Genomic DNA, 24336 nt, shown 5'->3' with positions numbered 1-24336 from the left:
CAGCATATCCTGAAGGGAGTCACCGGGCTGGAAGTCGAAATAAGAATATAAAATAGAAGAACAGAGAGAAGTACGGAACAAGAACAAGCCCTTCGGTCCTCCAAGCCTGTACCGATATGTCAAATCGGTAGTCAAATCACCTTCGGCCTTGCTCCAGCCTTCAATGACTAATCATATATGATCTTTAAAACCATTTTCCTGCACTTTTCCCATCTCTGTTGTTGGTTTTCAAATTTAGAAATCAATCAATCTCAGTTTTGAGCATACTCAATCACTGAATCTCCACAGCTCCCCGAGGAAAGAAAATTCTCCTAATCTCAGTCCCTTGGTTCTAGATCCTGCAACCCCATTTTCAGTGATAATGAACAAGAACACTTAAGTTCCTTGAAGTTCAACACTTTTCAGACTGTAATCATTTAGGAAATACTTTTTTTTGCTACCAACATGGATAACCATTCATCTCTCCTCGTATTCCATTAGCCAATTTCTGCCCATTCACAGCCGTTGAAGCATATTTGATTCCTCCTCATAACTCCCAGCCCTACCCACTTTTGTGATCCAGCTGAAAAAGATATGGGGAGAGATTAAATGTGCTTTATCGAAGTAAACAGGATGCTGGAAGGACAGACCACGTCAGGCAGCATCAGGAGGTGTAGAAGTCAACGTTTCGGGTGTACCCTTTTTCAGGACTGGATGAAGGTTTACACCCGAAACGTTGATTTCTCCATCTCCTGATGCTGCCTGGCTGCTGTGTTGTTCCAGCCTTCTGTGTGTCTACCTTGCATTCCAGCATCTGCAGTTTTTTTTGTCTCTTATCAAAATAAAGACATACCTAATAGAATCATCAATCATAGAATATTTAGAGCACAGAGGGAAACCATTCAGCCCTATTTGTCTGTGCCACCTCTCTGCAAATACAACTTAACTAGTCCCATTCCCCCGTGATCTTACATTTTTCCTTTAGATAATTATCAAACTCCCTTTGGGGGTAATTATATAGTTAATAACACACCATGGATGCAGCGAACGAAGACTGGAAAAGAGGCGCACCGAAATACGATGAAACAAAGAACTGCGGATGCTGGAGGACTTAAACAAACAAAACCAGAAATAATTGGTGAAACTCAATTTCGTTGAGATATTATAACGAGTTACCAAATAATATTTAAATTCATGGCGAAATATTGCAAGCGTCTGAGATAGGAGAAGGAACAAATAAATGCTCAGAGCTCCCATGCGTCACATGGAGCAGCGATCAGTGGAGGGTGAGGAACAGTGATGACAAATTTCCCAAGTCAAAGAATGCGATCCTGAACCACTTTTGGGCATGTCGCCAGATGAGTAGAATTCTACCTTGATAATCTGTGCAAATGAAAGGCTGAAAATAAAGAGAAAGACTAAGGAAAAATTGATTAGATAATATGTTAAACAGCATTAAGACATTTAAACATTCGTGTTGCGCACTTTAAATTTCGTTGAGATATTTTTCAAATGCTTTAAAAAAAACCCTAAACTCAATGAAAAGTGTGAAAGTTGTTTGCCCTTTGAAAAAAAAGAATTCGGGATCACAGCAGTTCGCTGGTGGCATGGGAGGATTTGGGGATTTGAGGTTAAACTGTGTTCCGAACAGTCAGAACATCTCAAGTGGTTTACAATGTAGCGCCAAGTCTCTTTGATTAAACATTACGAGTTTTTAAAGGATCATCAATCATAGTCTTAACTTAAAAAAAACACAAATAACGTCATTATAAACTGACATATTTTGGTGTTCCCTTTCTTTATGGAGTCGAATCCTAAGTCCAGAGAAAGAAATCGCAATGTTAGAGTACACAAACACAGCAGGATGCAAAATACAAGCTAGTTGGCAAAATAAACAAAACTGGAAAGAAGAAAAATATTTTAGTTGCATATCCAAGAAGCACTCTGTATCGAGTGGTCGCCTTTTTAAATGTTAAAGAAAACATTGGGGTGAAAATGCTGCGGGTTTAAATGGGATGTATCGCTTGCACGATGCAAGCTCCCTATTTTATTTGTTGGTGTGCTCAGCCCAGCGGCTGTGGGAGCCGGATCCTGGAATTCGGGATCAGGATGCGGGCGGCCAAGTGACGACCGGCCGGGCAGGTTGGTACTGGTGGATCCAGCTCCGCGCTGTGTGTGAGTGTCGCACCGGGTTTTGTGGATCTCCGCCTCCCCCTCCCCCTCCCCCTCCGTGCAGGAACTCCAATCCAGGCTCGCTCTCTATCGCCTCAATATGTCTCAAGATGGCCGCCAATGTGGGATCGATGTTTCAATATTGGAAGAAATTTGATTTACAACTGCTTCAGGTCAGCAGCGGTCGGGGGAGTTCGGGAGGGCGGCACGGCCCACCGGGTAGTCTGGACTTTGGGCCTGGCCGGACAGTGGCGGTATTGGCCGGCCTCGAGCGCCGGGATGCGGGCTTTTTGTGATTGATCAGGAATTGATCCCTCGGCTGCTTTTGTGTTCAATCATCGATCAGCCGCCAGCAGCCAAGATGGCGCCCGCGATCTGATCCGGGCCCTGAGGCCGAGGCCTGGCGGCTGCAGGGGCGCCTTTGCCCCACAGTTTATTGTAACTTTTCCGGCCGGGGGGCGGAGAGGGAGAGTCAGGTCGGCTGCCCTGAGGAGGAGGGAAAGTTTGAGCTGTAGCCGGCCTCTTCCCTCCTCCCTCAGAGAGCCAGCACCAAGCGGCTTCCATTTGGAAGCGCGCCGACACCGAGAGCCTCACAGTCGGACGGCTGTCCCCATGGGGAGCTGGCCGGAGGCTGCGATAGGCCGCGGCTTTCGCCGGCCGGGTGAAATGTGGAGCTGCGGCCAGGAGTCTGAAGGGGCGGCAGGGTCGGGGGGGGGGGGGAGGGGGGAGAGGCGGTCCCCCGGGTTTGAAGTTGCGAACGTGCCCCGGCCGGAGGCTTTCCAAGGCCCTGCTCCTCCCCGACGTCCGGAACTCGGGCGGACCGGCAATGGTTGCGGAGAGCGGCAGGATCTGCTCCGCTCCTGCACTTGGTGTTCAAGCTCGGGGGTTTTATGAAAACTTTTTTTTTTCTAATCAGGACGTCAGATTAATGAAAAGGGAGTGTTGACGATGAGCCTGAGTGGCTGCCCTCGGCGGCGGCTTGCAGCGTCTCATTGAGGCTCGTCGCAATGACGGGCTGGGGCAACAATGTGTTCTGGTGGTGTGCAAGATCGGGGATCACTGGATGGAGTTGGGAACAGGATGGGGGGAGGGGGTACCGACATTTGTTAAGGTGAATGTTTGGGGATTTGGGACTGGGATAGGGCGCGGCGATAACGATTCTGGGACTGGGATAAGGGGCAGGAGGGGTGTTGGGGATCCTGGACCTGGACAGGGTGCAGGATTGAAAATCTAGATTTGGAAAGGGTGTGGGATTGCGAATACATGATTGGGGGTAACTGGAACAGGGTGTGAGATTTAGGATGCAGAGCTAGAACGGTGCGGGATTGGGATCTGAGACTAGAACAGGATGTGTCATTGGAGATCACTAAATGGTTTTGGGGGGGGGGGGAACTGGATTGAGAAACTGCAATTGGAAAGGGTGTGAGATTGGGATGCAGGATTGCTGGTGAGGGAAACTGGGGCAGAGTATGGCATTTGGGATCTGAAACTGTAAAGGTATAGGGGATTGAGGATCCAGACAGGGTGCAAGGATTGGGAATGTGGGAAAAATTGCAGGATTGAGGCTCTGGGACTGGGAAAGGTGCTTGAATGGGATTTAGGATAGGGAGTGGAATTGGAGATCTGGGATTGGGGCAGAGTGTGGGATTCTGAATCTGGTATTGCAGTGGGTGCAGGTTTGGGGATCCCAGAGAGGATTGGGTAGGCTGCACTTGGGGCCCGAGGCTGCAGTAAGTGTGGGATTGGAGATCTAATTCTGGAAAGTGGTGCAGGGTTGGTGATCCATGAATGTAATAGGGAGTGGTATTTGGGGAGTGGGATGTAATGGGACTTGGATTGGGGATATGAGATTGGGGACCTTTGATGGAAAGGTGTGTGGGATTGGTGATTCAGGGAAGGAATGTGTTGCAGGACTCGGGATTTGAAAATTTAATGGAGTGCAGGATTGATTTTCCTTGGCTTTAACAAGCAGAATTGTTGGATTGGTGCTGTACTGGAGGTTGGGCTTTGAAGATCCACAACTGTACACTGGAGAACAAGATTTGATTATCCACTGTTGTAATGGGGAGAGAAATTTCTGGCTGTAGTGGATTTGGGAATGCCATTGCTGTAATGGGTGTGAGATTTGGATATCTTGTGGGATGGGTCACAATTTGGGAATCTGGTTGCTGTGATGGTGAGTACATTTGGATCCTGTGCTCTAATGGGAGCAGGGTTTGGACATCTCATGCTGTAATGGAGAATTAAAGTTTGGGAATCTGTGCTGTTATGGGGAATGGAATTTGTGGAGCTGGTGCTGCAGCCATTGTTTGCACGATTGGAATGCTAGTGCTGCAGTCAGATTTGGGAGATGATGCAGCAGTAGGGTGCTGGATTTTGGAAATGCTACTGTCGTCGGATTGGAGAGCGGAAATTGCATTTGGATGCAGTGATGGGGATCTGAACAAGTAATGATGTCCGGTATCTTAATTGTGTGCAGCAAGGGCACTTAGTTGCTTGAATATGATGCAGTGTTTGACATCTAGTTCAGTAATGGATTGCAGTATTTGGGCACAGTAACAGCAACAATTTATTAGGAGCCTTTAAGGACTTCATATGTGCATCATAAACCAAAATGTGACATTGAGCCCTACTGAGATATTAAGTGAGATGACCAAGAGCAAACATTTTCACAAGTGCCTTAAAGAAAGATAGCAAAGTAGAAAAGTTTATGGAAAGTATTCCATAGCTTCAAGCCTTGATACAGGAATTGAACGCTACTATACTGTCGATGAAATATTTTAAATTGGGGATATTCAAGGTATCAACATTGGAGATATGTGAGCTGGACAAGATTACAGAAATAAACAGAGCAAGGCCATAGGAGAAAGTGAGGACTGCAGATGCTGGAGATCATAGAGCGATTTGAAACCAAGAGAGAATTTTAAAATCAAGATGTTCCTTAACTGAATGTGTTAGTTATCAAGAACAACAATAGTTGGGAATTGGAATTTGTGTGAGTTAGGGACAGAGTTTCGGATGGCCTCAAGTTTTTGGAGGACAAAATGTGGGAGACTGGTCAGAAGTGTATTGGAATAGTTATATGTAGTAATGGATGCAGTAATGGAGTGGGATACAGGCAATCTCTGTTATTACAAAATGATAATGCCTGGACATCTCGTATACCAATGGGATGCTGCAATGAGTAACGATGATGAAGTGTACAAAAGAAGGCGATGTGCCATAATGCAATAGAGTAATCAAAATTTAAAGTCATAATGACATAAAATAAGGGGTAATGACAGTCAGTAGTATAGTTTGTTTTGAATGGCACTCGTAAATGAATACAATGCTGGAGAGCATCTTTTGCACAGTGACAGTTCTTTGATAAATGGATAAAGTGATAGATCTTAGATATAGTAATGGTTCAGCAATTCAGATCAAGTTGTTGGATTAATTGGTACAATAACAAAGCTTTACCAAATGTGTTTATAATGTGTTGCTGCACATTATAGGATCTGGCAAATGATTACATTAGGTGCAGCTTGGTTAAAGAAACAAGGTTGGGTCAGTTGGGACTGTGTAGTAATCGTGCTGTGATAAGTGGATCCAACATTCAGGTTCTGGCATTGAACACAAGATGAGTGTTTTTGGATATGAAACTTTGAAGTCCTTCTGGTTGAACATGGTTCTGAGGTTTTGGTTTTTTTTGGAGATAGGCTGAAATTACTTATTTTTGTCTGAGAATAACAATTCACTTGTGCTTGAATTGTGCTTGAAAACATAGTTTGCATGGTATGTGAACAGTCTTGAGACATAGGAAAGCTCTTTTTGTAACTAACCAATAATGTGGGTCTAAGACATCTTTTAATTGTCCTTGTCCAGGTTATTTCGAATATCTTAAGTGAACCAGGCAACTGCAATTGTGAAATAGTTTAACCATGTGTATTTTTGGGCTATTGGTGTTTTCAGTATATGTAATTATTTCAAATTTTTATAGTGCTTAGGCGGCAGGCTGAATCACTTTTTCATTAATCCTCCTCTGTTTGTTTACTGAAGCATACTTTGAAGATGAATTCTGACTAAGCGTGTCTGGTATGATAATCACAGTGCGTGTCTATGTATTGTTCCATACATTTTTACAGCTTTAGTGGGGGTTGGTGTTGTAACCCTTTCACCCTCTAATTTGTTCCCTGTTGCAGAAGCATACAAACATTGTTAAATATATATGCTAACATTTTGAATATAACTCTTTGGATTTTGAAGATAAATTAACAAAATAAAAAGTGATTAAGCATCAACATTTATGAATTTACTTGCATAAACTAGATTGGTTTGGCTACTGCAAGTCTGCAGCTTGCGTTATTTTAAAATGTTCTTTAAAGTCTTGGTATATACTCTTTAATTATAGAATAATTACCATATGGAGATAACTTAACTTAAATGTAATGTTCCTGTTAAAAATAATTTGAATTTGTATTTGGTCATTATGGGGTAATTTCCCCCAGCTGCTCGAGTAAAAATACTGATAGCGAAGAATGATTAGACCTGAGCTTCGTTAAACTAGTGTTTTTTTATATATAAAATTACTGCAAGTCTATTAGATACTCATACAAGCCTGAAATTTCAAAGCTAGCTTTGGCCATCTGCCAAATGATAATTGCTGAGGTATGGGATGTGAAAGGGGTTTACGCTTGATGAAATAGTTTTAAAAAATTGGGCATGTTAGTTTGATTATTTTCCAAGGCTAATTTTATATCTATTACAGTTAAAAGAAAATGACCATTCTCACTCTAATTCTCTAGTGCAGTTTGTTTTATGCAAACAAACTGTAGTCTTAGCAGAGCGAGAGAGAATGAATCTTTCAGCATTATATTGAAAAGCGTTGTCATGGTGCAGTGTGGTAAAATTCTATTTCTGTACTATAATTACAATATTGTACATAAAACATACATTTTAATAAATATTCTTGCCTGACAATTTATTGGAGTTGAGTATAGACTGATTACAGGGACAATTCAGAAGTTTTACACATTTTAGCTTCTGAATTTAAGGTAGGGTAGTACTTGTTTTATAGATGCTATGTTTCGACATAATATTTATGCCAGTTACTTTTTGAGGTGAAAAATATATACGGCGAAGAGACTGGAGTTGGCTTCTAGTTAATTTCACATGTGAAGTTTCTGTTGAAGCAGCTTTGAATTCTAAATGTGCATAAACCCTTCCTTGACAAGGCAGAATAGCTGCCTTTGTGTTGAACATTCTTGAGATGGTGAGGCCCCTTGGGCTGTACTTGACACCTAGATGATTGTGAAGTGCTTGGCTGAGGACTATGGCCATCTTTCTTTCCTCTTTGAATTGCATAAAACGAATGAAGAATTTTCGGTTTTGAACTAACATAATGTTTGGATAGATTTTCTGTTGGTCAATGGTTATTTTTAAGAATAGTGAAAATAGTTCAGTAAACTTTCACTTGAGAGTGAGAAATTTGGATTTATTTGTGATTTGAATTCGCTAAAGGCAGCTCTTGCTCACACAGTTTAAGTTTGACCTGCTACTTGGAAAGATAACAGTTTAAATTAAAAATACTATTAATAAGGAGTTCCTTTATTTATGTAGATTTACATTACTTCAAGTTCAGATCGAATTCAATTCTGTCAGAACTGTTACAGTTTAAAGGAGGTACCACTAGTAATCTGTTGAAATATTAACGATGAACTAATTACAATTTAAATAAGAGATTTGTTTTTACAGTTGATTGTTAGGAAGCTGGAGAATCTCTGCTGAAGAGTTGTTGTCAGTGATCTACGGGTACAGAAACAGAATGCACATTTTGTTTGTTTTCTCCCAGTTGCAATCTGGGTTGAAAGATCTTTGTTCTTTGAACAAACATCTACTCTAGGAAATGGCACCTTTGCGGTTTGCAGAACTATCAGCAGACAATGAAATTGTTAAAGTAAATGAATTTAGTGTTGTATTAAACATGATTTTCTACTGTTTTTATTTGATACTATATCTTTCATTGCATTCTGTGTATAAATTTGGAAGCTTTGTCACGCTGTCACTAGTTGAATGATTTAGATGAGTACAGAGGAACCTCGATTATCCGAATATCAATTATCCGAATGTTGGATATCCGAAGGAGATCTTGTGGTCGCGATAGAAACATTACATCAATGACATGTTTCCAGCACTGATCATGTCTTTTGTTTACAGTGATTAAACAGGCACCATCCCCAAATGACTTACCTCCTGCCCTCTCTCTCCCCCCACACTTTCCCTGGAGTTCTACAGAGGGGTGTACCTTAAACCCCCCTTCCCCAGATAATCTCTTCAACATTGTCCTGTACAGAGTAAAGGTGGAAACTGCCAAAACGTTGCAGTAAAAAGTTGTGTGTGTGTGTGTGTGTATGCGCTATTTGGAGACTTACCCACAAAGGCAGCAGCAGCAGTCTTGTTGGTGTCCAATCTGGCTGCCCCGGAGAGGGGGAGGGAGTATCGGACGGGGGTGGGGTGGGGGCTTGCACGAGGTGTGCTGCTGCCTCGTCTCCTGAATGGGGAGTGGACTTAAAAAAAACTCTGAGCCCCAGAGGAAAGGCATTTAATCGATTTAACTGAATAATCAATTATCCGAACGAAATAGTGCCCACTCATCTCGTCCGGATAATCGAGGTTCCTCTGTACTTGTATTTTCTTCCTCTGTCTCCGCTTTGTCTAAGTAGTGATTTATGTTGAGCTTAATTCATGTAGCTATCTGCTATCACATGTATTTCATGGACAAACAATAATTTGTATTTAAGTAGCATCTCTAGCTAGTGGAGTTAATTAGCTCAGTTAGCTGGACAGCTGGTTTGCAAGCAGAATTATGCTAATATGTGGGTTCAATTCCTGCAGTGGCTAAGGTCACCATGAATGACTGTCCTTCTCACACTGTCCCCTTGCCTGAGGCGTGGTGGCCCTCAGGTTAAACTACCACCCATCATTTCTTTTTAATGAGAGAGTAGCCCTATGGTCCTCTGGATTATGGCCTCTTGACTTCTACTTTACCTTAATGTAATGAGGTGGCCCAAGGTGCTTTCTAGAAGCTATATGAAGCAAAATATGAGACCAAGCCCAACTATGTGATGACCAAAGGTTTGGGTAATATTAGGTTTAGAGAAGAGTGAGGTAGAGAGAGGGAGAAGTTTGAGAGAATTCCAGAACCTGGGGCCTGGATAGTTGAAAGCATGACCATCCAGTAATGGAACAGTTACAATTAGGAATGCACAGGAGGCTGGAACTAGACAAGTACCGATATCATGGAGAGGTAAAAGTAACATTTTCTCTCAGGTGTGCAACCGCTGTGGAATTCTGTGCATGTGATGACACTTTAGCTACTAATTTTGAAAGTTGATGCAGGAGGTCTACACCAACATAAAAAACAATTTGAAGGAGTTAAAGTGCCAGTGGAGATGAGGTAAGGAGAGTGTAGACCAGGAGAAAGTAGTTTCCACACGCTTCAGTTTGTATGCAGTGTGGAAGACCAGTTGGAGTATATTAGAATAATTATGCTTGATAGGAACAAGACCATAGTTGACGGTTTTGGTAGCAGAAGAGTTGAAGTGGTGCAGAAACAGACAATGCTACAGAGGTGGGAATAGGTGTATTGGTCCAGATTGGTTATTAACTGCTACCGTGCCATTGCTTTCCTAATTATTTGTATTACCTGCATGCAAGCTTTCATGTTGGTGAGTTTTGAGAAGATTTGTAGCTCAGGTTGAGATTCTGGATGTAAGTTTGCTTGCTGAGCTGGAAGGTTCATTTTTAGACATTTCGTTGAACGAACACATGGACGTGGACCCCATTTACCACCTAAGAAAAAGACAGGAACTGACATCACCACAGGAAATGACATCACCAACCCAAGGAAACCTAAGCACATAAATAAAATGTGGGTCACTAACAGCAGTGCTTCACCGGAGGCTCACTGATGATGCTACCTGATATGGTGACGAAACGTCTGAAAATGAACCTTCCAGCTCAGCGAGCAAACATGCGTCTAAACTTTAATGTTCCTTGTATGAGCACGTCCAAGGCTCCCTGAACTCCAACATGTACAGTTTTCGTGCCTTGTTTAAACAAAACACTGCTTTCATATTCTTGAACCAAAGTGAACAACTTCTTATGTTATGAGGAAGTTATGAGGAACTTCTTATGTTATGCTTTTTTTCACTCCGTGAACTTATTTACACCTTTTTGTTTTCCCCACAGCTTGGACACCCTGTTAGCTCTCTGTCATTAGCAGACTTTGATACATGATTCTCTTTCTATTGATGTTTAAGCCATTATTGTAGATTGAAAATAGCTAAACGTTTACTGGACAGCAGGGATCTCTGCTCCTATCTGCTTTGGAAGATCTATGGCAGGTTTGTCAAAGCATTGCAGAAGTGTCATGTCACTAGCTATAACTTGGTGGCAAGAAAGATGGCCTAACTGCAGCATCCTCTTTCACACCAATATGTCCAGCATCAAGGTGGCTTCACTGAGCAGAATATGGCTTTCGTATACCTGACGCCAGATGCCTGAAGCAATTTCTGTACTTGGAACTAGGCCCCATCAGGAGAGCAGTGGAAGTGCTTTTAGGGATGTCCTCAAAGCTAACCTGAGCTGGTAAAACTAAAAGGAGACCCAGGATTGTGACTGACCAAAATGGAGAAAGCTCATTCGGGAAGTCATCAAACAGTTTGAGAAACTTTGGTAGTACATAAAGGAAAAATTGAGGAATTCGAAGAAAGTTCAAAAAAGCTCCAAACATAATCTGCCGTCCAGGTAGCAGAGTCTGCAGATCATGCGGTGGACACATCAGTCATCTCTGAATTCATGGAACCAGTGTGGAAGCAAGTCATCCTCCACCTCAGGGAATGCCTAAGAAGAGATCCACTTCAGACATCGGTTCCAAATCCACGAGCCCATACCTTGTGTATTAGTTTTTTGTGCAGCACCTAATCGAATAACTTTTGGAAATCCAAGTATACTACACTATATACCCTAGTAGTTATAACCTCAACTGCTTTAAGTTTGTAAAGCATAGCATACATCTTGTAAAACCTCATGTTTTGTTCTAAAATATACAGTGCTTTTCTAACTGTATTGTTAGACTCCGGTCTGTTCATAGTTTTTTAATTGGGTTTTTTGTGCCCTTGGATCCCTTTACGATTGACACAAGGTCTTGCATATATACATTTTAAAGGAAATATTATTTGTACACAACCTGTATGTTGCTTTGTGGCATGTTCCCAGTTGTTGCGCAGCTGTGTGATTTAAAGGGAGCATTGTGTCAAGTAAGATTGTTCTCTTCAGGACCACCTAGGACACTAAAGTGTCAATCAGTGATCCTTGCTCCTTTCCAGAAATGAAACTCACTTTGCACTCAAGGGTAAAACTGGTATCTATAATATTATCTATAATATCTATAATATTTTGACCGTCCAGCTCCTCGCTGTAATGTAGGACGGCTGTGCCTTTTTGGTGTAGATAGAGAGGTAAAAACAATGACTGCAGATCCTGGAAACCAGAGTCTAGATTAGAGTGGTGCTGGAAAAGCACAGCAGTTCAGGCAGCATCCGAGGAGCAGTAAAATCGACGTTTCGGGCAGAAGCAGTATTCCAGGTGTAAATAGAGAGCTGAACCTGTTTGCTTTTACAAACATACAATAAGCAAGAAAAGACCAGCAGGCCCAATGCACATTTTCTTGGCATAATAACCTCCATGCTATCTCTATCATTTCTCACAGTCGTACATTCTTCTGGAAGAGAGAAGAATTTATATTTAGATTATATTAGATTATATTACAGTGTGGAAACAGGCCCTTCGGCCCAACAAGTCCACACCGACCCGCCGAAGCGAAACCCACCCATACCCCTACATTTACCCCTTACCTAACACTACGGGCAATTTAGCATGGCCAATTCACCTGACCCTGCACATCTTTGGACTGTGGGAGGAAACCGGAGCACCCGGAGGAAACCCACGCAGACACGGGGAGGACGTGCAAACTCCACACAGTCAGTCGCCTGAGGCAGGAATTAAACCCAGGTCTCAGGCGCTGTGAGGCAGCAGTGCTAACCACTGTGCCACCGTGCCGCCCATAGGAAGCATAGGAAGATCTTGGATCTATTTTAAGGAAAAAAAAATAGTGATTTTTTGACCCCCGGAATTGAGGTCCTGATAATGGGTGACGATTGCTCTATTGACACACTGAATACTGAGATGCCACACACAATAACATTTATTTAAGATTGATAACTTTGTGCAAGCAAGTAACTTCGAACAGCTTGTTCTACCATGTTTTCTTCACTGGAGAGGGGGAATACGTGCTTTATCTTTTTCTGACTGCAGTTAGTCAGCACATTGTGTATGTTTCTGTTATCCCAGTCTTAACCTGTTTTGATATGACATTTAGCTGAGAGAGTTTATGCTTTAGTGAATAGCACTCAGTGTTAAGATTCAAATTTTTCAAGCTTCCCAGCTGCTTTGTCTTTATCTCCACGGTGGCAGCAGTGCTAACAACTGTGCCACCGTGCCACCGTGTGGGCGGCACGGTGGCACAGTGGTTAGCACTGCTGCCTCACAGCGCCTGAGACCCGGGTTCAATTCCCGCCTCAGGCGACTGACTGTGTGGAGTTTGCACGTTCTCCCCGTGTCTGCGTGGGTTTCCTCCGGGTGCTCCGGTTTCCTCCCACAGTCCAAAAGATGTGCAGGGTCAGGTGAATTGGCCATGCTAAATTGCCCGTAGTGTTAGGTAAGGGGTAAATGTAGGGGTATGGGTGGGTTTCGCTTCGGCGGGTCGGTGTGGACTTGTTGGGCCGAAGGGCCTGTTTCCACACTGTAATGTAATCTAATGTAATCTAATGTAAAATGAGATGTAATTTGATGGACTCCAGTTACAGCTATTAACCGAGCAGTTGTATTGGTGTTAATGCCAACTTTGTCTAGCATTACACCAATCTAGTGTTCATACCAACGTTGATGTTTTAATTCTCGTTTTGCTACTCTCTCACCCGTTGCGAAAAATCTGAGCAATGGTGTGAATTCCATTTTCTATCAACAGAGAACCGAGCACAAAATCTAGGTTAATACTCCTGTGCAGTACTGAGGGGATATTGTGCTGCCACTGCTGCTATATTTTGGATGAGACATGAGCTGAGGGGGCAGACAAGGGCTCAGTTTAATGCAAAAGACCTTGTGGCACTGTTTGGAGAAGAGTCGGGAACATCTTAGATTTCCTAGCTATTATTTATCTCTTGATTTGCATGACTGAAGCATATTATCTGGTTATTATCTAATTGTACTTTGTGGACCATCCATTACTGGTTTTCTGTATTACACTAGTAATGTAGAACTGGACTGTACTTCAATAGTACTTTATTGGATTTAAATGCTTTGGGAAGTTTTGAAGTTGTAACATGGACTGCGTGAACGTATTCTTTGTGTGACTTGCAAGATTAAGAGCTGATAGAGGAATCAAATGTGCTTCAGTGCCTCTGTTAATTGGTCACTGAATTTTGTTGAGACAGTATGCTAGCTCCTTCTACTGTCTGCTTCTGATATTTCACTTGTTTCGTGACAGTAAAATACTTCAAACTAACCACTGCTTAAACATCCATGTGTTTTAAGGAGGGCCTCCCTGGTTTGATAACACCTGTATTGCTTTGCTTTAGAGGTAGATATTCAGTGCTTGGGTATGGCTGGAAAAATTTAAAGCTAAAAGCAAATTTTTGGTAGTGTTAGAATGACATATGCTTAACAAAATGCTGTGTATGAGCAAAACCCTGTGCATTGTTGTCTTTTTTCTATTGCCCAACAAGTATTCTCAGGGCCTTCGAATTTTTCCACATGTAGCCTTCCTTCTGTGCTCCTTAAAGTGAAATTCTTAATTTTTTATTCTGCTTTTCTAGTCCACTAAATGCTTCCGTTTAACCACTGTCAGCTTCCGTCATACAGTATGGAAACAGACCCTTTGATCCAACCAGTTCATGCTGAATATAATCCCAAACTAAATTAGACCCACCTACTTCTCATATCCCTCCAAACCTTTCTTATTCATGTACTTATCCAAATGTCTTTTAAATGTTGCAATTGTGTCCACTTTGACTTTCCTAGCTAACAAGGGTTTCCACACTGTTCTTTCACCAGTTGTCCCAGCCCATTACTCTGAAGTTCATTGTGACTTCTCCTTACAGTGCTCCTAAGTTCAGTAAGTTCCTTCTCAGTCAGCTAATGAGCTATTCCCTGCTGAGTGACCTAGAAAATAGGAGCAGGAGCAGGAGCAGGAGTAGGTCATTTGGTCCTTTGAGTCTGCCATGCATCATAATCATGGTTGATCATCTAACTCCGCATCCTGTTCTACTTTCTCCCCAAATCCTTGTTGCCCTAAGAACTATTTCAAATTCCTGAAAATTCGAATGTTTGGGTCTCAACTGCTTTCTGTGGTAGAGAATTCCTTAGGCTAACCATGCTTTTGTGAAGAATTTCTCCTAATCTCAGTCCTAAATGGGCCACCTGTATAAGTATGTAAGTTATCTCACTGAGCTTGAAGATTTGTTTTCGGAAGTTTAGTCACCGTACTAGGTAACAACATCAGTGAGAGTCTCTGGTGAAGCGCTGGTGGTATGTCCCGCCTCTCTATTTGTAGGTCTTGGTTTCTTAAGGTGGGTGATGTCATTTCCGATTCTTTTTTTCTTTTCAAGGGAAGGCAGATAGGATCTAAATTGATTGTTTATTGAAGGAGTTCTGGTTAGAATGCCATGCCTTTAAGAATTCTTGTGCATATCTTTGTTCCTTGGAAAAAACCAAGACTTATAAATTGAGAGGCGGGGCATACCGCCAGCGCTGCACCAGAGACTCACTGATATTACCTAGCATGGTGACAAAACATCTGAAAACAAACCTTCAAGTAAGATAACTTAGGTAATTATCATCAATCTGAGCTGCAAATCTTCTCAAAAAAGGACTATCTGTATCCTTAGACTATGATCCTTGGTCTTGGACTCTCTGGTCATCAGAAACATTCTTTGTGTATTTACCCTGTCTAGTCCTGTTAAAGTCCTCTAAGTTTTTGTCTGAGATTCCACACCCTCCCCCATCAAGTTCTTCGAAACATTGATGAATACAATCCCAACCAGTCCCATTTCTCTATGTACGTTAGTCTTGCCATCCCAGAAATTGGTCTGGTAAAGCTTCATTGCACTCCTTCTGTTGTCAGAATATCCTTCCTTAGATAAGGAGACTAAATTTGCTCACAGTCCTCGAGGTGTGGGCTCACCAAGGCCCTGTACAATTGCAGCACAACATTCCTGCTTCTGTACTCAACCTGTCATTGTGAAGGCCAACAAGGGATTTGCCTTCATCACCTGATGCACCTGTCTACTTGCGACAATGTACAGGAACACTCAGGTTTCATTGCACTTCCCCCTTGCCTAATCTGTCGCCATTCAGATTATAATTTGCCACCTTGTTTTTGCTATTCAAACATCTATCACAGCTCCTAAGCAATTTTGCGTTGAAAGCAAAACAAGGGAAAGGAAAGACCATAAGAAATAGGAACCAGTGTAGGCTATTGGGCCCCTCAATTCTGCTCCACCAATTAGTAGGATCATGTCTGACCTGACATACCTTGCCCACTTTCCTGCAATTCCCAATCAGCCTTGATTTTCCTACAGGTGAAGAATCTATCTATCTCAACCCTAAATGTACATAAGCACTCTGTCCCACAGCTCTCTGTGGCAAGGAGTTACAAAGACCCTCAGTCCTCTGAGAGAAGAAATTCCTACTCATCTCAGTCTTAAATTGGCATCTGTTTATTCAAAGGCTATACCCTCTGGCTGCAGACTCTCCCATGAGGGAAACAATTTCTCGTAATTTCCTTGTCAAGCTCCTTGAAAGTTCTATTTGTTTTAATGAGATTATCTTTTGTTCTTCTGTACTCCAGTGAATAAACCTGTTTAGCCTTTGCTCATAAGACAATCCCTTCATACCAATGATCATCATCATAAATCTTCTCTGCACTGCCTCCAATGAAATTAGGTATTTCCCCCTTAAATAAAACAAAATCTGCTCACAGTTCTCTAGATGTGGTCTCATCAGCATCTTGTTCAGTTGCTGTAAGACATCTCTACTCTTAAACTCCAAACCCCTTGAAATCAGGGCCAAAATTCCATTATCCTATCTAATCAGCTGCTGATTAGCTTTGTGTGCTAGCTTTGTGTTTCGTGCACAAGTGCCCCAAGTCTCTGTGGATTACATCTTTTTGCAGTTTTTCTCCATTTAAATAATGTGATCTTCCTTCCAAATGAACAACTTCACATCTTCCCACGCTATACTGCCAACTTTTTGTCCATTTACTTACCATTATCTCAGCTGCTTATATGTCTATCAAAACTTGTCTTTCTACCTATTTTTGTGTTGTCTGCAAATTTGGCTATTGTACATTCTCTTTCTTTCTCAAAGTCATTCATGTATAATGTCAACAGTTCTGGTCCCTGCACAGATGCTTATGGAACTCCACTAGTTACAGGTTGCCAACTGAAAAAGAACTCCATATCGCCACTCGCTGGTTCATGTCCACTAGCCAGGCAGTCAGAACAGCAAAGGGGATAAATGTGAATTCCTTGCTCCTCTTAAAAATTCTAACCACCAAATAAGCTAGCAGAAGCATTCTGCGTGGTTAAGTTATCATTTCATACTTTTGGTGAGGATGACACGGTCTGAGAATGGAGCTACAAGGTGGCGGGACTTGTTAATGATGCCACTCGTTGCTACTGGGAGATGTAGAGAGATTAAAAAGTCAGCAGCTCAAGTAAAGCTGGATAATATTTTGATATTTCTAAGGAACCTCAGTGCTCCTCACCTCTAAAGTAGCAGGATGGTAGTCTAATAATCCACAACTTCCAATTTCCAGAGTTACAGATGAGTCGGATTAAGATCTATGGTGTTCTACCTCCAGATAAGCAATCTTGTTAGTGAGGCAAGAAATGAAAAAGGGTGTTCTTTTTGGATTTTTTTTGTCTATTTGGTGTTTTATATTAACTTTGTGCTTGTATTCAGTACTTGATCGACATTCCTAGAATATAACCTGAGTATGTACATCAGTTTCTTTGGAGTAATGCAGTTTTGCTTAATGTAGTAAATTTCATGAATAGAACTACAGTATTAATTTCGGATCACCCTATTCGTGGTACGAGTAACTAAATTACCTTGAACAAGATTGAATATAGCTGCGGTGTTTCCTCTAATCTGTTTGGATACAGATAATGTTAATGGTAGGTTTCTTTTTCCTAGGATGAGGGATTTCAAGACGAGGTGAGAGGAGAGAGATTTTAAAGACAAGAGGGACAAATGTTTTACACAGAGGGTGGTTCGTGTGTGGAATGAACTGCCTGAGAAAGTGGTGGTGTCATCCCATTTCCCCCTCAGTTGAAGCAAAATGCTTGGTATAGTTTTACCTCCTTCATCTTTACTCTGGGCCCTGGAGGGAGAGAGAACGATTGCCCATGTGCACAGAGACATGAGTTCTCGATCTTCTCTGGAAGAGCAGTTTCTCAATGAACTATACAGCCATTTTACACGGAGGAACATTCAAATAAGGCAAGATACATATTAATTGGATGACCGTTACAATCAGCGAGCGTCAAACAGTAAAGATTAAGCCATCTGCTGTTACACAATGAATGTTCTTAACCTTGTTAACTGGCTCTACGTAATGAATACTTTTCACCTTGTTAACTGACATTACATACTGAATGCTGCCTCATCATGTTAAATGGATCTACATAATGAATGCTTTTCCACCTTGTTAATCCATTACCCTTGCCTCCAACACCCCATTGGTAACTGACTTCTTATCTGAGTCATGCTCAGGTGAAGGTCTTGTTTCACAAAATGCAGAACTTAACTCTTTCCTTGCCTGCTTATACCTTATACACATTCTTATTCTCTACTTTTATCATTTCATGATAACCACTGGTACTATCAACTTTCATCAGACTCTTGACAGCCAGTATTTAAGCAAGTTATTGACACGCAGCATACAATGATTATAACAACAAAAAGAACGAATCCGTTACAGTAATTAGAGTTTGAAGAATCCTCCCATGTGGAAAAAAGATTCACCAGTAAAGTTCTTAAATCCACAGTCCTTTGTGACCACTCCATCCCCTTCAAGTTGAGTGGAAATGAGCCAGTTCTCCGAAACTCCCTTTAGTAAAATCCAACCTGAAAAGAAAATTCAGTCTGTTCCTGCATCACTCCTTGGAGAACTTAGATTTTTTGGATAGGTACAGTTAAATGCATCGCAAAACTGAGACTTTCATCCTTGCAGAGATGCTTCAGTTGGATGCTTCTGCTCTCTCTCTGCTGTTTAAATGTAACAAAGCCAACTGGCTGTTGTGATGTTAGCTTGATCAGTGAACAGTCATAGCCCTTAAATGATTGAAAGTGAAGGTAAAGCTCACATGATTTAATGTCCATAGGAAGGCCACTGACACAATGTGTACCGATCTGCTCTTCACTGTTGCTAGCTTCTTCACTTTTCATGCTCATGACTGGGGAGCTGATTGAATTTGTTGGATCAGGTTGTGGAGGGGTCCGAAGGCATGCTTTACCTGTGAATGGAGAAACTCTAGAGATGATGTTGCCTGCTGAAATGTCTTTGCATTTCCTATCTCGTTCCTTCCTTGCCAAGGTGGTTATGAGTTTGAAGAAAGTCACACATTTAATTACACTAAATTGTGTCTGCCAATTTCAACCTTCTCAGTCGTCTTTGATCTGTTCACTATTTATGACAGTATCAAACTTTATACAATCCATAAGCTTCTAAATTGTACTGCCAAAACAATTCAGCCAATTGTAAACAACAATCGTGGTCCTAAAATGAAACGCTTGGGGGACTCCATTCAGGTTATTCAAAACTAATTTTCCTTTAACAAATTGATATTTAGCTAATGTGAACGCTGTCAGGATAAGTATTTCAAAAGCCTGGAACAGCAAGAAAACAACAAAATGTTTCCTGTGTTTTAGCAATTGGAAGAGGCAGTTTCAGTTCAGATTTAAATTTCAAATATTGGTGGGAACCAAATGCAGAATATTTTAAAATATTTTCTCTAAATGAAACCTCCCAAATAAAACCGTTGGATTTACAGTGGCAACTTTGGTAGAAATCGACATTCTTTGAATTTGCAATATGAAGGGAGCCAATGAAGTCTTAACAGAAGTTAAGCAGCTCAGCCTCAAGTTCTGATATTCTCTAGAAAATCTTAACAAAACATCAAACTAAAAATGCATTCTTCTTTTTGTAAACACTCTGCACAGCAGCAGCAAAGATATTTTAATACAATAATCTGATCTGACTAAAGTACGACCACTGACCCAACTGTTCCTTTTTAAACAGGCATTGTAGAATTTTGAACACATCAAGGCTGAAGGCACTCAATCAATTTGTTTTAAGGTTACGAGTTTGATAATTTTAAGGATGTAATGTTGTACAATTACAATGCAAAAACAACATCTGCCCCACTACACAGCCCACAAAACATATTGAATTGAGATTGTGATTCAGACAAGGCAAGACACTTAGTTAAAAGGATTTTCTGAGCTAGTATTTTAGCAAACCAAAGTTTTTAAACATTAACCACTCTGAGCATGGCGCAATCTACATTCTTTTTTCAACCCAAGTATTAGTGCAATCGTTTTTCAGCACTTCTCGTTTCTTTTTGCATCCTCTGACTGAAATTACACTTATAAAAAGAGAAAGCTCTCGCAGCGGACCACATCTCGCTGCAATCCAAACCACACTCTTCACCCAGATCAAAGACTCACAGAGCCTCAAGTTTCGCCACTGGGGGATTTTCTCACTCTACTCAAGGGGGGCTTGAACCTCGCTGAAATGCAGAGGACTCGAACCTCAATTACCCCCCTTTCCACCCCAGAGGATTGGAACCTCAGTACCGCACAGAGGACTTGAACCAGAATTACCCACTCATGGCAATCAAACCCAGTGTGGGTAAAATGCTCGGAGACACGGTACAGAGGAACCTCAATTATCCAAACAGGATAGGTGGGCACTATTTCGTTCGGATAATTGATTATTTGGTTAATTGATTCAGTGTCTCTCCTCTGGGGCTCGGAGTTTTCTGAAGTTTCCTTTTTCTTCGCTCTGCCTGCCTTGCTGCCCCTCTCTGTCTCAGGGTTTGTTTCTGAGCAGACACACACCTGTGAGTAAGGCACCTGCCCCGCCGCAATCCACCATCAGTTCAATGGAGTTGACACAGCGAGCACTTGCTAAGTTGCTTCCTGTTCTGGAGACTAGGCAGCAGCACACCACATGCGAGAAGCCCCCCACCCCCCCCACCCCCCCCACCCGTCTGTCCTCTTCTAATCCCATCCAACCCTGCTCTCTGTCCAACCCATGCATCCTAACTCCTGTCAGACCCCTTGTCAGGGTTTGGGGTACTACCCTGTGTAGAACTCCAGGGAAAGTATGGGGAGAGGGTGGGTGGTCAGTCATTTGTAGAAGGTGCCTGGGCTCCCATCGATTTTCAAGACTGTTCTCAGCAGCATTTCAGTAAGCCGAGTTCATTTTTAATCATTGTAAACAAAAGACGCAATCAATGTTGAATCACCTCTTTGACGTAATGTTTCTATCCGGACCTTGAGATCTTCTTCGTGTAATCCAAAATTTGGATAGTTGATATTCGGATAATCAAGGGTCCTCTGTTTAGTTTAACTCCTCCATCTTTATTCCGGGCCCTGGAGGGAGAGAGAACAATTTCCCATGTGCACAGAGACATGAGTTCTCTGTCTTCTCTGGAAGAGCAGTTTCTCAGTTAAGTATATAGCCATTTTAGAGGGACGAGCATCCAGATAAGGCAATATACGTATTTATTGGGTGACCATACAGCAGAGTGGGGTGAGGGGGTGGTGGGGGTGGAGGTGACTCACGTAGGAGGGGAACAACAATCGGCAAGCATCAACAGTAAAGATTAAGCCATCTGCTCTTACACAATGAATGTTCTTAACCTTGTCAACTGGCTTCACGTAATGAATACTTTTCACCTTGTTAACTGACTTTACATACTGAATGCTATATTGTCGTGTTAAATGGCTCTACATAATGAATACTTTTTTACCTTGTTAACCTATTACCCTCGCTTCCAGCACCCCATTGTTAACTCTAAGCTCTTAACTGATCTGAGTCATGTTCAACTGAACCTCTTGTTTCACAAAACTCTGAACTTAACTCTTTCCCTGCCTGCTTATACACAACACACATTCTCAGTGGATGTGAGCACAATTACGACGTTGAAAAGACATTTGTATATATTCATGAATCGGAAAGATTTGGTGGGATGTGGGCAGGAACAGGCAAGTGAAACAAGTTTAGGTTGGGATTATGTTTGGCATGGACTGGTTGACCATAAGGGTTTGTCTTTGTGCTGTATGACTCTGACATCGTCAGTGCAATAAAGTAGGCTGCGTGATCTGCTGGGTATTCTTAACATTCTAGGAATCTGTGGGGTCCATCTATCATGTTGCTCTTAGTACTATTTATGGTTGTCCCGTCTTACGTGAGCTACCTCCTCTACTGCATGTGGCTTCTGTGCTCTGCTCTTGCTGAGTGCCAAGTCTGCCTCGTGCTGCTGCTGCTCCTTCACTTTGTCTTCATCATGGTATCCCCATCATAATTCTGGTTTTGGTCTATATTGTTTACAAACTAAGTGTGTTACTGGTCTCGATTATATCAAGTGAATGGTCTGGCACAAGGTAGACTACAAGGGAGAGAGCTGATTGATGAATAGTAGGTAAGGCAGCTAAGTCCTTCCAACCTCTATTGCTTATAATACGTTTTTGGCTTCAAATCTGTAAGGGTAGTCCACGGACTAGGAAAGAAAGGCCACAGATAACTGGTTTAATCTTAATATAAAGTATTCTCCAAGGTTTAATTTACAGAGGTAAACTATGGCAGAAGAGCCAGAGTTCGGTTTGCTCCATGTGGCAGGCTGGGAACAGTTCCAACATGCACAAAGTATCTCCAGCTGCACCTCTTAGGAGCTTCAGAGGAGGAGCGGTGGATGTGGACACTGTGGAGCATCCGCGAGGCAGAGAGTATTGTGGATAGCATGTACAGAGAGGTGGTCACATCGTAAATCAGACTTTGTAGGCAGGAAGGGAATAGGTGACCACCAGCAGAGCAAGAGAGATAGGCAGGTAGTTCAGGAATGTCCCTGTGGCCATTCCCCTGCAAACAGATATACTGTTTTGGATTTTGTTGAGGGGAATGACGTATTAGGGGAAAGCAACAGCAACTGGGCTCGTTGTACAACGGTTGGTTCTGCTGCAGAGGGAAGGGGTTAAAAAGTGTGCCAGCGCAATAGTTGTAGGCAACACTATTGTAAGGGGAATAGACCGGTGTTTCTGTGGCTGCAGTGAGACTCTAGGATGGGATGTTGCCTCCCTGCTGCTAGGGTCAAGGATGTCTCAGAGTGGGTACAGGACGTTCTGAAGGGGGGAGGATCTACAGCCAGTGTTTGTGGTACACATTGTTACAAAGGATATGGGTAATAGGGATGAGGTCTTAAAAGCAGAATAGAAGGAGCTAGGAAGAAAGTTAAGAAATCGGACCTCAGAGCCACGTGCTCGTCAGATTGGAAATAACAGGATATACTGGATGAATATGTGGCTGAAAAGATGGTGTCGGGGAAAGGTTTCAGATTCCTGGGGCATTGGCACCAGTTCTGGCAGAGGTGGTACCTATTCAAATTGAATGGGTTACACCTGGGCAGGACTGGGATTGATGTCCTGGGGGAGTGTTTGCTAGAGTGGTTAGGGAGACTAAATTAATATGCCAGAGGGTGAAGAACCTCGGTCAAGAGTCAGAGAAGGTGGGAGCAAGGACAAAAACAAAAGGTAGAAAAGGGAATAAGAAAAGTGAAAGGCAGAGAAACCAAGTACAAAATTCAAATGGGGCTATTGAGAAAAATAAAAAGTGTGCCTTAATGCATTGAGCATTTGCAATTAAGTAGGTGAACCAGTCGTGCAGATGGATGGAAACGGGTACGATATAATAATTGAGATTATGGAGACATGTCTGCAGGGTGACCAGGGATGGAAACTGAATGTCCCAGGGTATTCAGTATTTAGGAAACACAGGCAAAAAGGAAAACGTAGTGGAGTAGTATTGCTGGTTAAAGAGGAAGTTAACACGATTGTCATAGAGATGTACAGCATGGAAACAGACCTTTGGTCCAACCCGTCCATGCCGACCAGATATCCCATCCCAATCTAGTCCCATCTACCAGCACCTGGCCCATATCCCTCCAAACCCTTCCTATTCATATACCCATCCAAATGCCTCTTAAATGTTGCAATTATACCAGCCTCCACCACATTCTCTGGCAGCTCATTCCACACACGTACTATCCTCTGCATGAAAAAGTTGCCCGTTAGGTCTCTTTTATATCTTTTCCCTCTCACCCTAAGCCTATGCTCTCTAGTATTGGACTCCCCGACCCCAGGGAAAAGACTTTGTTTATTTATCCTATCTATGCCCCTCATAATTTTGTAAACCTCTATAAGGTCACCCCTCAGCGTCCGCACTCCAGGGTAAACAGCCCCAGCCTGTTCAGCCTCTCCCTGGAGCTCAGATCCTCCAACCCTGGCAACATCCTTGTCTTTCTTTTCTGAACCCTTTCAAGTTTCACATCATCTTTCTGATGGGAAGGAGACCAGAATTGCATGCAATATTCCAACAGTGGCCCAACCAATGTCCTGTACAGCTGCAACATGACCTCCCAACTCCTGTACTCAATACTCTGACCAATAAAGGAAAGCATACCAAACGTCTTCTTCACTATCCTATCTACCTGCGACTCCACTTTCAAGGAGCTGTGAACCTGCACTCCAAGGTCTCTTTGTTCAGCACTCCAAGGTCCCTAGGACCTTACCATTAAGTGTATAAGTCCTGCTAAGATTTGCTTTCCCAAAATGCAGCACATTGCATTTATCTGAATTAAACTCCATCTGCCACTTCTCAGCCCATTGGCCCATCTGGTCCAGATCCTGTTGTAATCTGAAGTAACCCTCTTCGCTGTCTACTACACCTCCAATTTTGGTGTCATCTGAAAACTTAATAACTGTCCCTCTTATGCTCACATCCAAATCATTTATGTAAAT

General features: G+C 42.3%; 1 protein-coding gene across 6 annotated transcripts in view; it reads left to right on the top strand.

Moving 5' to 3' along the window:
• Positions 1-2173: 2173 nt before the first annotated feature.
• The window catches only part of LOC122564179 (protein CASP-like), a 632323-nt gene continuing 610160 nt past the window's right edge, over positions 2174-24336 (top strand). For 5 of the 6 annotated variants that reach the window (XM_087977575.1, XM_087977578.1, XM_087977576.1 and 2 more), the window contains exon 1: positions 2174-2324. In XM_087977575.1, the coding sequence (XP_087833701.1) occupies positions 2262-2324 (63 nt within the window). In that variant the 5' untranslated portion in view covers positions 2174-2261. The remainder of the gene's footprint in view (positions 2325-24336) is intronic. The other variant, XM_043718862.2, reaches the window with a different exon arrangement.

Source organism: Chiloscyllium plagiosum, unplaced genomic scaffold, assembly GCF_037043375.1.
Source record: "Chiloscyllium plagiosum isolate Xiang-an unplaced genomic scaffold, Cpla_swu_hap1 HiC_scaffold_31, whole genome shotgun sequence".
Classification (NCBI taxonomy): Eukaryota; Metazoa; Chordata; class Chondrichthyes; order Orectolobiformes; family Hemiscylliidae; genus Chiloscyllium; species Chiloscyllium plagiosum.
This window is presented reverse-complemented; position numbering and strand designations above follow the sequence as displayed.